The sequence below is a fragment of the Nipponia nippon genome, unplaced genomic scaffold, assembly GCF_047370975.1.
Source record: "Nipponia nippon isolate SJK-2023a ecotype South Korea unplaced genomic scaffold, ASM4737097v1 scaffold_6, whole genome shotgun sequence".
Classification (NCBI taxonomy): domain Eukaryota; kingdom Metazoa; phylum Chordata; class Aves; order Pelecaniformes; family Threskiornithidae; genus Nipponia; species Nipponia nippon.
In genome coordinates, this window is record NW_028262380.1 from 14,171,707 (window position 1) to 14,187,772 (window position 16,066).

The following is a 16,066-nucleotide window of genomic DNA, read 5'->3' on the forward strand; positions in this document are numbered from 1 at the left end:
CATTTAGGCATCAGTGTGTAGAGAAAGGGACCTTAGATAACTGAGCAACCTGATGGTATCAGCTGCATTAAGGTTTTATTGGCTGCTCTTTGGGATGCCAGGAATAACACATTCATTTATTTGAAACTCCCAAGTATTGTGCCTTATATAAAGTCCTGCTTGACGAAACCTCTGTTTCGTGCAACATCACCGTATATATGAACCACAAGCCTTCCTGTATCTCCCTGATCGTTCGGCACTCTGAATAGTGAATCCCCATTTTATAAGCATGTTTTGCTCAAGTCACATTGTTTTTAGGCCACAGGTAAGATGGACGAGAGCCAGTTTGTAGCTGTCACCAGTACCAATGCTGCCAAAATCTTTAATCTGTATCCAAGAAAAGGCCGGATTGCTGTAGGATCGGATGCTGATGTGGTTATTTGGGACCCTGATAAGGTGAAGACTATAACAGCTAAAAGCCATAAATCGGTAAGGAGAAAAGGAAAACCAGCAAGAAAAAATGAATGTCACTGTTGCTTTTCAAATGTTGATCTAACTCATGTGAACACCAAATGCATGGGATATAGAGGAGTGGGATAACTGCCTACTCCTATTCTGAAATGGGTGAGTGTTTCAGAAGATGAAAGTATTGAAATCTTGCATTGGAAGCACTGGGATCAGGAAGGGTTTCTTTTCTCTCTGCATATACCATTGTACTATTTTTTGCATGCTTGTGGCAGAGCTGTAAATAGGTGTGAATCAGCAGGTCTGCAGCTGACGTTAGTAAAGCTGTGATGATAAATTTAAAATCAGCTCACTTTTTTGCTTACCTGAAAAGCACGTGATATTATAAATCACATGATTAAATCAACAGTATTCTAAATTGTGACAGGTGATTAAATATTTTGATAATACAGCTCTGAGCAGCTTCACGGCTGGGATTTTCTATCTATTTCCAAAGCTTTGCTGCATACTTGTGCTCTTAGTGCAGAGTACCAGTGACTCACAGTTGCTTTGATTTTGACTGTGACGGGTTTTCTCTTATGTGTTGTGTATTTTAAAGTTGTTATCTTACTGTTCAGTGCTTTGGTCTTTTATATTGGGGAATTCCTCCAAACGTTTTATTGGAAATCCAGTAACGTGGCTTATATTAAAAAGGCATAAACCTTTAGAAACCTTTAAAAAGTAAGTTTAAGTGATTCAGTTTTTATTTCTCTGTCTTGGGATCTCTTTGTGTTTTCAAGAAGGTAATAATCACCTGTCCTTGACAGTCATTCCCATTTAGACTCAGGCTTTCCTGGTCCTTTCTGGGCTTTTTCAGACAGAAATGTGTGTTCTGGTCCCTTTGAAATTCCCTTATGCAGTCACAGTAGATGCACGGTGGGACCACATCCTCTGGGTATCTGGCAGCTGAGTCACAATTTTCCTTCTTACTAAGGCTATTGCACTTGTAGAGGCTCTGGATAAACACGGAAAGTCCTCAGAAACAAATGAGAGAAAGCCCTGATGGAAAGTAAGCAACGGAAAGGAAAAGTCTGATACGGAAAAGTCTGATACAGGAAAGTCTGATACAGGAAAGTCTGATCAGAGAGATTGTTTTAAATAATTTCATATTGTAATGCATTGCTTTTCCTTCAGACAAAACAATTCTATACGCCTCTTAACAGCAGTTGTCTAAAAATGTGACTACGAATACAGATTATAAGTTACTAACTGAAGGAGATCTTGTACCGAACTTGCAGCGAATATGTTTGTTGATCCTCAGGCCGTTGAGTACAACATCTTTGAAGGAATGGAGTGCCATGGTGCCCCGCTTGTGGTCATAAGCCAAGGGAAGATTGTGTTTGAAGATGGGAATCTGCACGTAAATAAGGGAATGGGCCGCTTCATCCCTCGCAAACCTTTCCCTGAATATCTTTACCAGCGCATCAAAATCAGGAATAAGGTAATATTGGATATTACTTAATCTTCTTTATAGTCATGCATTCTTGGAACCACAGTAGCACATTTCACTTTTTTTTATTATTATCGTGCTGAGTCCATATCAGATGGACTTGTTCAAAACATGACCAAAAAACTGGTTCCTCCACAAGTGTGAACTGATGTAACTTAATCAACACTGTGAGCTTCAGTGGGTAGAGCATGTAATTGCCACTTGGGTATAATTGCCTTATGTCCAGCTGTGCAGTCTTTTGAAGGGAGGTGGAATAGTGATAGAATTTACTTTTAGTTAAGATTCAGGCAAAAGAGAAAGCTTCTTTGGGAGGAGGGTTGGTCAGAAGAAAAACGGAATTTTAAATTTTACTGAGCTTTGCATACTGAACAGCCACCCTGCAGAGAACAAAAGCGTGCAAGCCAGAGATACTCATTATATTTGGCATCTCTGAACTGTTGGTGCATTTGCTGAGCTGAGTATCAGCAGCATTCACAGCTCAGAAAACTTTCCTTTTGTGTTTAATAAAAAGCTTGGGAAATGACCAAGATTAACACTGGGTCACTTCTGGTTTTGAATTTTCTCAGTGCTCCTCTGTTGAAAACCAATTGACTTGGCACTAGTTCAGGGTTATTTGGAAATTGCTTTTTGCTACTGAGCAAGAAGTTCACTTTGTGAGGACAGGTAACAAGACAAATTGACTAAACCCCGTATTTTCTTCAACCAAGCATATATCACAGCCTGTGGGGATGGCAGCTGAAATTAAGTCTACGAGCGAGTTGATAGATTTTTCTCTTTCATCATTTGTTATACAAATTCTGTCAAGCTGTGGGATACAAAAGGTCTGCTCTTCTAATGAGAGGAGGCACTCTAAAAATCAAATGCATCTGCAAAAGTTTTGCAAAGTACCAATCAGCGTTACACTTTTTTTGCCACTTAGATGACATGGGCCTTCTCTTCACACTCAAGAGTTTAGTGCATGGGAGTGCTATATAAAGTAGATTATTATAATCTAATAATTATATTAATATAATATAATATCTATAATAATATAATATATTAATATAATATTAAATTAGAAAATTATATATAAATTATATATTAATTATGTATAGATTATATATTGATTATGTATAGATTATATATTAATTATATAAATATAATTTAAATAGTGAAAACAACACTTTAAAACCAAATATCAGAGAGTGGTGTCTTATACCAGGAGTTTGCACAAAAGTAGCTGGGCCCAGTCACCTGCATCTTGCAAGTGGGCCTGGATTTGGGGAAAGACCTTTGATTTTAGATACTTAGGAAATATTTACCTTTAGATACTTAGGTCTGCAAAAGAACCAAGCAAAGGACCGACATTTTTGCTCTTGCAGCTCCCTCTGCTGCCTGCTGAGAGGAAGGGAGAGCAGATTCATGTCCACGTTTCTTTTCCCACTATCGAATTTTATCGACTGCAAATATTTAGAAAAACCCAGTGATGGTCATATCAGCCACCATTTGGATATGTCAGTGCACGACAAAGGAATATAGAAAAAACCTGTCAAACAAGGGGCTGCAGAGCTGTAACTGGCACAGGATAGCAATTTCAATTTATCCCTGGCACAGGGATGGCAGTATAAATTCCTGCCTTTGTGGATCCCTGTGAGATGGTTTCATTGCTGTGATTGGCAGCTGCTCCCTTCTGGGCATTAGTTTTGGCTCAGCCTGTGAGACGGTGGCTCTTCTGAGCCTGATGTTCCTGTCACCAAAAGCAAGGAAAAGGCACCGATTTCTGTAAGCGCTGGATCAAACCCCTCTGAATAGTGTTCTTCCGATATGGTATTTTAATTTCACTGTTAACCTGTTGGGCAAATGGCTCCGAAGCAAAAATCTTGTAAGCCACAGATTTCTGATCTTTTTGATGAGCTTTGGATTCTGCAATTCAATGGCTTCAGGCTCCTCCTGAAAATTGGAACTGTTTTGAAAAAAATATTATTTCCTAGGTTCCTGTGATTTTAAGGCCAGTGAGGCTGTTATGATTGTCTCTTCTCATATTCCTTACAGAAACTGTACAGGGATAAAATTTAGAGACCTCAAACTGAAATCAGAGCTCAAATGACAGACACTGTATTGACAGATAATGAAAGATGGGTCCCATGCCACAGTCTAGTGTGTAACTGGTTTTCTAGTACATGACAAGAAGTGGAAAATTTTTAAATTATAATTTAAAAATTGCCACCGCTTTTCAATGAGTTCTGATGAAGGTAACAATATATTTGAAGGGGAGGAGCAGAGAGAATACAGGTAGGAGTGAAATTGCTCCAATCAGTATAGCGAGTATCAGTCTTGCAACAACCAGAGTGGGATTCAGCAGCTGAACCAACCCTGCTGAACAGCCTCTGAATGGAGAGAGAAGAGATGGTGGTGACTGATATTACTTAAAATAAAAATCTTAGGTCAGATCTGTTCTTTTGAATCTCATTTTCCCCCATTGACTGTGAAGGATGCCTAATAAGGATCTCTCTCTTATAATTTATACATATATATAAAAATGGAGGGAGGAGGCTTTATAGTTTCCTTTATATATAAAGCAGACTGTAGCTTTGATGAGAATACGGATGTGTTTTTACTTCAGCCAATGCAGAATATAGCTCTGTGCTCAGTGGTCTCTGCATCTAGGAAGGAGTATCATTAGGGAGCATTATCAGAGCATTCAGTGTCTGGGTTTTTATTCCCCTCTTGATCTAGGTGGGAGGACTGCAAGGAGTCTCCAGAGGAATGTATGATGGGCCTGTGTATGAAATCCCAGCCACGCCAAAATATGCAACTCCTGCACCCTCAACTAAATCCTCCCCTGCCAAAAACCAGCCCCCACCAATCAGAAACCTCCATCAATCCAATTTTAGCTTATCAGGTAAGTTAGCCTGACTCATCAGAAATGTTTTAAACCTGTGAGTATCGGTGATAAATTTCAATTATAATTTATTCTTTAATCAAATATGAAAGGCTTATACATACTCACATACATGCATATACTTACATATATATATATATATATTTATACATTCTTTCCCTAGCAATGTTTTACAAATTGCCAAATATTCAAAATGTTTGCAATCTAAAATTTTTCTTTGCATGCAGTCTTTTAATATTATTTACCTGGCCCATTACAGTTAGCTGAGGTCTCTGGTTGATGTGACTGAGGGCCCTTGGTGGTACGTACAGCTGATGGGACTTGGGTCTGGTGCAAACCATGTGGCTCAGACATCTCAGATTTCTTTCTTGCTGCATCACCAGAAATGGCTAGACATGGAAACTTCAACTGTCCTTGTCCATGGTCAGCAAACCATGTGCAGAAGCTATTCACATGCAGATTATTTCTTGTCCTCTTTGCGCTTGGTGCCCAAAACATTTTCCATGACGTAAGAAACAGACTGGAAAATCATCCTTTGGGGTTGTTGGAAATAATTCTTGTCATCCAAAGACAATTACGAGTGTGTCAAATCCTTATCCTTCAAAAGGCTACAACCCAATTGGTAAATAAGTGGCTCCTTATAATGTTATGAAAGTCACTGGATGTTCTCCCCTGTGGGAGCCGATGGTGGAGTTTTTCTCCCTGACAGATCCTGTCTTTAGAAACTAAATGAAACTTCTGGAAGAAGGCCCAAGGACAGCAAATATTTTAAAACCCTTCTAGTGAGTTGAAGTATATTTTTGCCCATACACCTGGGGCCATGGTGAGCACACACAGATACGTAAAGCTATATAAAGCAAAAAAAGTGCTTGGAAATTTAACCTCTAATAATAATAATAACCGATAAGTGGGATTTTCATAAGCATCTGAAGCTGTGGTTTCGCAGTCCACTGCTGGATCCGGGTACTACCAAGGCATCTAGTGGTATGAATTTGATCCGAATCAGGCAAACGCACATTACTGTGTTCTTAGGAAATTAAGCAGAACCAGAGACTACGATAGCATTTAAAATGATCCTATGGTTTTATGGTAGTCTTGCATTGCTTTTAGGAAGCTGAGTGTGGCCAGACAATATGTAGCCTGGCAGAAAGCTTGCTGTCACCTTAAGCTTAACCTTTTAACATTTTAAAACACAGTTTGAAGTGGGTGTGAGTTTACCTTAGCTCAGTGCTCCTTTCCTCATGGATTTATGATTGCTAACATCAGATTTACTGTACTGTTGACCCGTGGAATCAGTAGGGACAGGTATTCTAAATCAGTGAGGCAGGTTTGAAAAATCTGCTCTGCAAATATAGGGTTTTGGGGTTTTTTTGTAGTTATAACAGTAATATTTTCTGTCAGGGTCTGATCTCGCAAAGGGAACCCAGTCTGTAGGGTGTCATCCCTGCATGGGCTCTTCTTCAAGTCAATGGAAAACAATTCCCCATGTAGGGTGAGCATCAGTCCAATCCCAAACATTTAATCCTACACTTCTCATCGAAGGCAACGGGAGCTAGGCACAGATATGTGCCTTGAAGGTCTGTTCAGCACTTCAGTCAGGGGTCTGGCTCAAAAGAAACCAGCTGATGGTGGCGTGAGGGGCACGTAGCTGGAACAAGCCAGGTAAAATCTCACCACTGATGTTTTTTTTCCTTTTTATAGCTCTGTTTCCTGATTTTCTGTTGTTGCAGGAGCTCAGATAGATGACAATAACCCACGCCGTACTGGCCACCGCATTGTGGCACCTCCTGGTGGTCGCTCTAATATTACCAGTCTTGGCTGAAAAATGATGATGGACAGAAACACAAGGATGAAGGATCATGGGAATAATGTCCATTCCCTTCAATGTCTGTGTTATCGAACCCACAGTTTTGTTTGGTACTAATGGAAATAAAAAACGAAATGTCTTTCTTTTTTTTGTATAGGAAGAGGTGATAATAGTGTGGTGTGTTTGCTTGGAACTACTTGCCTCACAATTGTGCTTTCATGCCATAGTCACCTTAAAGCATGGTGCTTCCATTGCCCCTTTAGTGACTACAGGTTTTAGCTTCGTCTCGTAACTGAATGATGGTTCCTTTGCACCCTTTCGCTGTATTAGAGTAGTTAATGCATGTTACTGAGTTATTTATGCAAGTTGCATTCTGTGAGTGAGTCCCTTTAGAACACGTTGCCAACAATTGACTAGACACAATGCCAAGATTAACGTCTGTATTTGAGAAACACTACCAAAAACACTTATGAAGGAAGAAAATGGCCATCTTGAAAGTATGCAGTAGAGTAGTATAGGCAGCTTCTGTTTCATCTTTAATTTATTTATAAACCCAAGAAGCACTTCTCTCAGACACAGAAAATCATCGGGACACATAATGACAAATGGTCTCTGTAGCACCTGTCTGTTCCCACTCAGTACGTTCCAAGTCTGTGTCCTTGTTGTTTCCAGTTTAGACAGAGCCATAATTTATACATACCAATGCCGTTGCCACCCCTGCAGGGATTTCTCCACCTGGGCAGTAGCGCTCTCCTTCTGCATGAGATTTTTGGTACTTACAGATAATCCAAGTTGCCGTCGGATTTTTAAAGTTTTTTGTACAAAGTTTTTCCTTTGTAATCACATGCATTTTTACTTACTCTACCGTATCAAGATCTACTAGTCGTGGTTCAATTTCTGAATTCAAAGCTTGTGAAATAAAGGAAATTAATTGATGGGTAAGTGTCTTCCTCTGCTTTCCAGTGCTGTTGCTCAATGATTGAAAATTTAGAATGGAGAAACTCAAGAGAAATTCTCTTGTAGGTTGACATCATGTGAAAGAAGGAACCTCCTTAGATCACAAGGGGTGTTAGAAGTATAGATGTCTGCATATGCATACTATACCATGCCATAATCTGTCTTAAATAGAGCTCACAGTAAAAATGTACTTACTATTGACACTGCAGCTGCCTCAGTTTTGGCCAAATGAGACCTAAATTAGCTTTCTCCCAAGACCTTCAGGTCTGCATCTGATTTGCTTGAAATGATAATTGATTGCCATCATCTTCATCTGTAGTACAGAACCAGTATGCAGTGCTCCAATTTGACCTAAGCTGTATTTGACTTAATACTGGTTTTCTCTGCTGACTGAACTGGGATAGTGTTTAGGTATGGCATGCTGCAGGTAAGGTGAGGAAAGCAGACTTGAATTCTCCCTTTCTATGAGAGTGAAGGAAATGCTTTCTCCTTGTCTTTCTGACTCTCTCACAAACTATGTAAAGAAGCCTTTCCTGTCGCTTTTTACTTGTCTGATATGTTGCAGATGTTGTGGGAGGCATGGGCTATGGTGGAGGGTGGGGTGCTATGAAATTAAGCAGGTCAGCAAAACCCCTCCCCTTGGCCTTGTGCCACTTTGCTCTTGTCTACGCTGCAAAGCTGCACCAGGAAAAGTCTTGTAGCAGCGTGGTGCCAGTGCAATGGTTTTATCTAGCTGGGATGCTTGACCATTTAGCAGTGGTCCATCCTGTCCACGCAGCAATAAATTGTGTTGGCACAGGGCACGTGGTGCACGCCAGGTGCATGTGGGACATAAAAGTTTTGGAAAGTAGCCTACCTGAAGCCTGTCATTCTGAAGCCAGTATGCCATCACCTCCAGCTTGCCTGGGAAAGGAACCACTACCCTGGAAAACTCATTTCGGTCAGCTTGGTCTGAAAACCTGGCAGCAGAGCTGGTCTGCATTGCCAGCTTTTCTTTTTGCATTGGCTTTTATCTGAACCAGTGAAGAAACGCTGCAATTCAGCCTGCAGTGAACTGAACTGATTACTCCCAAAATAAGAGAAAAATAAAGCTTTTCATGAACAATCCCTTCTGCTAAGGATTCAAATTCATGTTTCCTATGGCCTGAAGAGTGCCCCCGTCCCTAGGCTTGCTTCCTCACCTGGTAGTTCAGGTGTTTTATATGAAGTAAAATAAACTGCTCACTTGGTGGTTCAGGTTTTTTATATGAAGTAAAATAATATTAGCAGAGAAGCCGGAGGACAACCTGCCCTGGAATAACCCACAGCCTAGCAGGTAAGATAATCTTGAGATACCAAGTCTCCATCTCCACTGTCCCATTCCAACCCATTTGCTATGAGTGTTGACAGAGCCAGTAACAGTTCTGGTAATGTAACCCTGAAAACAGAAATAAAGCTGGCTTGTGAAACTATGCAGCAAATTTGACATAGTGTGAAAATTTTGGAACTGCTGATTACGATTTCCTTAGTGATTTTCTTGCGTGTGTTTGTGCAAGTAGGAATGGTTGCTCACCTCCGAGTAAGACTTCTACTCGATCTACAAGGCTTGTCACGCTTGAGGTGACAGAAATGATGTGTTAACTAGCTGTTGACAGATTCCACTTTTCCTACATGCTGAACAACATCCTAAGCCAAAGAACCCTTTGCCTACAAGCTAGTCAAGATCCACTGTTGTTAACATGCATTTTTTCACAGTGAAATGTCTGTGAATAAATACATGCGTGGGTGTTTGTGAGGCAATTCATGGTTCAGTGGTTCTGTGTGAACAACACCGTGCTTGTCAGGTCGGTGTAACTCTGCTATGATTTTTCCAAGGAGAAATCCGCTAGTGCGCCCCTGATGTTCACAAGCCGCCGCAGCCTGACCACTGCTGCCATGCTGCTGCTGAGGGACGGCCTGCAGGAAGCCCGGGGATCCTGGGCTGTGCCTGGCTCTCTCCACTCTGGATGTGCAATACTACCTGGATGTGATTTAAGCAGCTTTTTATCAGAGCACAGTTACCTTACTGCATGGTCACCAAGTGAGGTGAAGGATGCCTCACTCGGATGGTTACTGTGATACGCCGTTGGAGAGCTGGCACTTGCCATGCTCACAGGGTGTTCAAACCAAGCAAGGTAAGCGGTGCTTCTCTTACCACTGGGAGGCCTATTTCATAGCAATGCCCCTGACCCAACACTGCTAACCTGTCCTTAAAAAAATAAAACAGTAGCAGTAAATAAAATGCCGATTAGCTGGTGGAGTTCATGGGTGGGGAGCTGTTGTTATCTCAAACTACAAGAAGAAAGCAATGCAAAGCATTCATGCTTTTTGAATCGTCAAGTTTCTAAAAATTTGCAGCAGGGCTATGACCTTTTAATACCTGATAAAGCCCTAATGATGTAAAACTGGCTCTTCCCTATTGCCATTTGCAGACCCCTTAAAATTAGTCCCTAGGACCAGTCTGAGGGCGATCCTCATCAAGTGAGATAGAGGAGAAGGGTGGATCCATGGATTGCTTCCTGAGCAACAGTTTGGACTAATTTGTCTTGAGTTACAGTTTGTCTGCTACCAGAGCAATGCAGTTACATGTTTAAATTTTAGTGTTTGTAGCAAAGCCTGTTAATTATGATGCTAAGACTGTCCAAAACTGACAGCTGTCCCAGCCATTAAATGTTTCTCATTAGCAATACACTGATCTTCATGCTTAAGAATTAAAAACACAGGCTGGACCAGGTCAGATGGCCATCTACTCGGGGTTTCAGTAGCCAACAACATAATCTTAAGGTAGGCTTGAAGAAAAGAGCAAACATATAATGCTAATACTCCTCTGAGAGTTTCCCTAATTTCTAGTGCCTTGTGATTTCTTGAGAAGTAGCAGTGTCTTGGTACCCCGTTGCTGTCAGTGGATTTTTCTGCCATGAATTTGCCACGGCGCTTTTAAACCCAGGTAAAATCTTGGCGTTTGTTGCTTCCTGGAGCAAGGAGTTGCACAGCTCAATGCACGATGACGAAGCGTCAAGCTAGTCTGCTTGGCACCAGCTAATTCTTGCCATTTAGACCTGGTCAGTATTAAATCTCAGTGACCTAAACAAACTGATTCAAGGATAGTTTTTCATCACGATTGTGGTGAACTTTGCACAAGCTTCCCAGATACATTTCAGTGATGACAGTGAGCGGTATTCAATTCAAAATAAATTGTGTATGGGAGAGGGAATAATGTCTTACAATGTAGTAAAAATGCAGAGTTTGGAATACTGTTCTTTCCGTATCGTGTAACTCATGAAGTGATATGGATAAAGTAGTTAGGTCTCAGCCCCCCTCCCTGACTGCATATTCTGTAATTTTCCAGCACAGGGAGCTGTACATGCAAGACTACCTTTAAATATATAGCCATATATACTGCTTTAAAAAGCTTTGAGCTTAGCAGCTTCTTCCTCACAACTGCAAACAAGCCAACCTGCAAATACATCAGTGACTGCAATGCTATTTCTAAAAGTCTTCAGCTGACAGGGTCCAGACCCTTGTCCCCCTCTGATGCTCTGCAGTGCAGCAGTGGCCACAGCCGCGAGGGTGCTGAGACCAGGAGCACTCCCAGCACAGAGGCAGTTCCCAGCCAGCACGGGGCACGTTGGGCAGCCGCACACTAAGCCCCTCATAGTCTCTGCTGAACACATGGAAGAAGCGTTTCTTTGGATGGAAGAAACACGACCAAAAAACTTGTACATAATGATCTCTAGAATGGCTCCCAAAGACTGTTGTAGATGCCACGATGGAGAGAGTGAAGGTGTTACCTGGTGCTTGCCCTGGTATTGGGCTACTGTGTGCACAGGCAGGATCAAAGGACCTTTATGTGTCACTTAGGAGTGCTTGTTTATATCAGGAATGAAACTGCCCATATTGCACAGGAGCTGGCACCAGCTTGAATGTCCCAAGTACAAGTCTTTTAAGTAAAAGTAAGTTGCACAACTCTTCAGTGTGATCCAGGCCACCTTTCAGCAGGACTTCTGCACAATGAGGCTTTCCACGTTCCTCTAGAGCAGCAGGACCATTGTGGGCTATTTTGAGTCTTGCATGATATACAATGCACTGAACGACTCTAACACCATGCTTAGAATTTGTCTGAGATACACCCTTGTCATAAAGCTGTGAATGAGATTGAGCACAATCATAAACTATTGTAGTAATTGTTACCCTTGATGTTAAAAAAGGAGAAAAAAGGCATAACATTTTTTCCTTAAATTTCTGCAGCGAGTGTTTTTGATATGTACCTGTAAAGCATGATCAAAGCTCCTTGTGAACCTCTTTGGAATAAACTAAAGAGAGGGTGCTTTATAGATTTACACCATAAAGCAAGTGTTATGGGCTGTGACTGGCACCTAGGTATCCCATTTTCCCCCATCTGACATCCACTATGCTGGAGACTTCTCTCAGCTGGCAAAACTACTTAGCAGTTTATCTCCCAGGGACTCTCTAGGCACAATCTCTGGCTTGCAAGCAATTTCTACCATCCCTTACAACACAGGGAAGATACAAAGGGGGAGTGGGAGGGAAGCACCAAACATTTCAGTAACACATCAGTAGGAAGGAATATTAGACTCATGGAAAGACGTAGGTTGGAAGAGGTATCATCTGAGTCCAGCCTCCTGCTCAAAGCAGGGCTAACTTCAAAGTTAGGTTGATCAGGATGTTGTCCAGGTGAGAGCTGAAAGTCTCCAAGGATGGATGTTCTCTCTGAATTACTTGTTCCAGCGCTTCACCCATTTCACGGCAAAGATACTTTTCTTCCTGATGCATAACTGGAATGTCTTTGTTGAAACTTGTGACTATTGCAATAAGCTGGGTCCATTTGGCTGGTGATATATTATTTCACAGCATCAAGAAAAAAATCTCAGTCTCTGTGTTGGCTCAGCAATTAGCAGTTACATGGATTTAAACTGAACTGAGGGGCCAGAGGTAAAAAAAAACCCACAGTCTGTAATGACTATGTCAGGAGATGGGAGGGAGATCTTCAGCATCAGAATACAGATACTGACTGGTTAAAGTTGGATAACATAACATTAGTTGAACAATGCTTAACTGAAGAGCAACTGTCGTGAGCTTAGCTTGGCATTCACTACACTTGTTTCTTGGTCTAATGAAACTCTTTCTTGTTCAATGTCTGCATCACTGACAGGGAGTGATGGCAAGTGCCATGCTATGCATGAAATCCGCACGTGACTTTAAACAGGACAGTGAATCCATGGAGTAACTCAAGGAGACTGAGAAGGGAGAAGAGCAGTGGGTGTTTTTGCCGGGAAGCTAAGGCAACTTGGGAAAAGAGAAGAAAGGCCCGTTTGTAGGGACTGGCAGGGGTCCTGCCGCCGAGAGCCAGCAGCCTCCTCGGCTCCCTCCCGGTGCTCCCTGCCTGCCACCGCCACCAGCAAGGGGAAGAAAACCCCGCTAGCTGCCCGGGAGAGGGCACTGCTGCCCTGCTTTTGGGATAATCTGAACCTTCCCACGTTTTCTAAGCGACAGAAAAAGCCGTTTCAGCCCTGCCTAGCCGAAGGAGTGACAGTGCACCCGCGGAGACCCGGCTCGGGTGGTTACGCTGCATCCTAACTGTGATGGGAGCCGCTGCTGCGCTGCATGGTTTAAAACATCATCAACTCTAATAGTAAAAGCTTCCTTCTTGCTATCTATACAGAGCGCACTGCAGAATTAAGATGTTCAAACAGAGGTAAATAGGCTGCATTTGTTTTAAAAAAAAGGCACAACAAGCAGCAACTAAAATGTCCAGATCGGGAAGGCAGAGAGACCATAGAGACCAAGTACTGAAATACCAGAATCAAATGCTTGAAGTGGTACAATTTAGATTTTTTTTTTTTTTTTTTTTTTTATAGTGATGGAGGTAAAAATTAACCATTTAACAATTGTGTGTAACATGCCTGGTAAAGTCATTTGGGTGGCGGCACTTTTGTCTCAGGTAAACTGCATAACTGATGTAGTGTTTTCCATCGTGCACCAAAGGACAGCCTTTTCGTTAGCAAAATATATGGTCATTTTAAAAAGGCAGAAAATTTTCATTTCATGAAGGCTGTAAGATTGCTTAAGTGGCGCAATTTATTACACAGTACAGGTGCTCTGTACAGCCAGTAAGAACTAGCTGCTTTGCATAACAAGAATTCCCATAGGAAACATAATGAGCATAACAAAGTATGTTGGAAACAAAAGAGTGTACTTAAGGAACAAGACTAGAAAGTGAAGTATAAAAAATTAAACAGTAAACCGGTTTTGTCTCACTCTTCCTAAAAATAATAATTTAAAATCTGAGACAAATGCAGAGAAATACATTTATAAAAATCTTTGTACAAATTTAAAAAAGTATACAGAGCCTTGGAAGCAATAAAATATAACAAAAGAGAGACAAAATTTAATCTTTTGATGTACCAATACCGTCTGAAGTCTGTTTATGTATTCTTTACATTTCTATCTATTTTTGTTAGTTCAAAGCAGTAATCACAAAATATTAAGACCCACTCTACCACAATTAGGGCTCAAAAGCAAGCAAACCTTACTGAGATGCACCGACCTGGGCAACAGCCTAGTGTGGACCTGTTGTGCTATCAGTGCACTTTCCTCAGGGATATTCCTAAGCTAAAACTATCTCCCCTCCACATTGCCCAAGCGATCTAGAAGAGTTCATATTAAGGACTTCCTTGTTCCCCCTTACCAAAATCAAGTGGGAATGTGTTAACAGCTAAAGGAACATGCGATTGATTCTTGATCTTATAGCTAAGATTTCTCGGTTATTATTGATCTTCATTGTTCCTCAGTAAAGCAGCTCACTATTTATAGCTGCTGAGGTTCCCAGAAGAATGGTTTAGTACTCTGTGTTCCGACAGCTCATATAAATGCTTTTACTACCTGTTGCCTCTTTTTTTTAGCATCTTTGAGTTTTCCCTTGGTTCAGTCTCCCCTTCATGTGGGCTCTGTAACCTCTCTCTGAAAGAAATAAACAAGAAAAATAAAACAAAATTGTAGACAGAGTTTTTCAAACGCTACAGTTCTCTCTTAAACTAAATTAATTTTGATAAAAGAAGAAAGGCGCTTGCTATATAATTATAACTTCTTCACTCCCTGGTTTCAGCTGCCCCCGTTGAGGCTGCCAGAACAAAACTGCATAACGATAAACATTCCTTTGTTGGGTCCCCGTTCCCTACACACGTATCCCTTGTTGGCTGTGGGAAAGGAGTGTGTGAAAAGGGTTGATGCCATCAGGGAAAGGAGCCATCTCCTGAAGTCAGTCCCAGGCTGAGGTCACTCAGGGGATAAATACTTTTCCCCAAAGGCCTGTGGCTCCTGAGAACCAACTGTTTGCTTTGCCTGTCAAGAGGATTTTCTCTGCTCAATATATCAAGCCCCAGCGACCAGCTGGCTGGTTTGATCTGCCCGTAGTAATCAGCTGGCATCTTTCAGGTTTGTAGCCATTTCTTCTCCTCTAGTTAGCACCCCAGCATAAGCCAACCGAAACATCTATCAAGAAAATCATTGTTAGAGCTGCTACCCTCATCAGCCAAAGACTGGCGCTCGCCTTTGTTCCTGAAATAAAGGTGGAAGTTGAAAGCCTAAATACCACAGACCATATTTTGGTTGCTACATGTCAGCCTAGTTCCATTGGATTCACTTGTCTCTGCTGATTTATGCTGTCTGTGACTCAGGTTTTAAAAAACCTAATTAAAGGAAATTTGGAAACAGTATTTCTCATTTCTCTACCTAAAATCAAAGTTATTTATAAAATACATAACAGCACAGACAAGCAAACTCAGATGATTTTCCTAAATTTAAAAAAGAATATGGGGAAAAAAAAGGTCAAATACATGTGAGAAGTGAGTAGTAAGGAAGAAGCTCAGCTAGTGTAGGTGTTATAGTTTGGGTTTGATTGACATACCTGCTTATGAAGTAGATTTTGTACTGCTTTTTATAAATAGTTTTTCACATGCCCATTTTTTTTTTAGCCTCTACTGTACCTGCATAAGCCAGAAGTCAGTCCAGGGGGCTCTTGAATATTTTCATGAGAATTATCTTTGTCTTCTGATTCTGGTGACTGAAAGGTCTTTCTTTTTGTTTTTTCCCCTGAATTCCCAAATGCATGCGAATTAAAAAAAAAAAAAAAATCACAGATAGTAAAGCTTGTTTTGTTTTGATTAACCTAAGGCAAAAAAATAAACGCTAACACTTCATACATATACATTATTATTCCAAGGAAATCATTCCACTTTACATGAGTCTAGAATATTGTTTTTTTACTATCAGTTAGTTCTCACAGAGCAGATGTTGAACTTTCGTAATTGCTGAACACTGAAGTAAGTTTCCATGAGGTGCAACAGTTGAAAGCCCTATCATGCATTTTCTTAGCAAGTAATTGAAAATGGCTTTTTACTACCAGCAAACAGAACAAAAGCCAATTCATAATTTTATGTGATTTGAATCA

The 16,066-nt window shown here is 41.0% G+C and overlaps 2 protein-coding genes across 8 annotated transcripts in view; one reads left to right on the top strand and one right to left on the bottom strand.

The window, feature by feature from the left end:
* Positions 1 to 7,556, top strand: part of CRMP1 (collapsin response mediator protein 1) — a 51,660-nt gene extending 44,104 nt beyond the window's left edge. For both annotated transcript variants that reach the window (XM_009471124.2, XM_087736936.1), the window contains exons 11-14: positions 298 to 468; positions 1,745 to 1,924; positions 4,649 to 4,814; positions 6,545 to 7,556. In XM_009471124.2, coding sequence (XP_009469399.1) covers positions 298 to 468; positions 1,745 to 1,924; positions 4,649 to 4,814; positions 6,545 to 6,636 — 609 coding nt within the window. In that variant the 3' untranslated portion in view covers positions 6,637 to 7,556. The remainder of the gene's footprint in view (positions 1 to 297; positions 469 to 1,744; positions 1,925 to 4,648; positions 4,815 to 6,544) is intronic.
* A 6,119-nt stretch (positions 7,557 to 13,675) lies between these two features.
* EVC (EvC ciliary complex subunit 1) overlaps positions 13,676 to 16,066 on the bottom strand; it is a 57,540-nt gene continuing 55,149 nt past the window's right edge. For all 6 annotated transcript variants that reach the window (XM_087737707.1, XM_087737708.1, XM_087737706.1 and 3 more), the window contains 2 exons: positions 15,603 to 15,708; positions 13,676 to 14,577 (listed from right to left, as the gene is read on the bottom strand). In XM_087737707.1, coding sequence (XP_087593833.1) covers positions 14,496 to 14,577; positions 15,603 to 15,708 — 188 coding nt within the window. In that variant the 3' untranslated portion in view covers positions 13,676 to 14,495. The remainder of the gene's footprint in view (positions 14,578 to 15,602; positions 15,709 to 16,066) is intronic.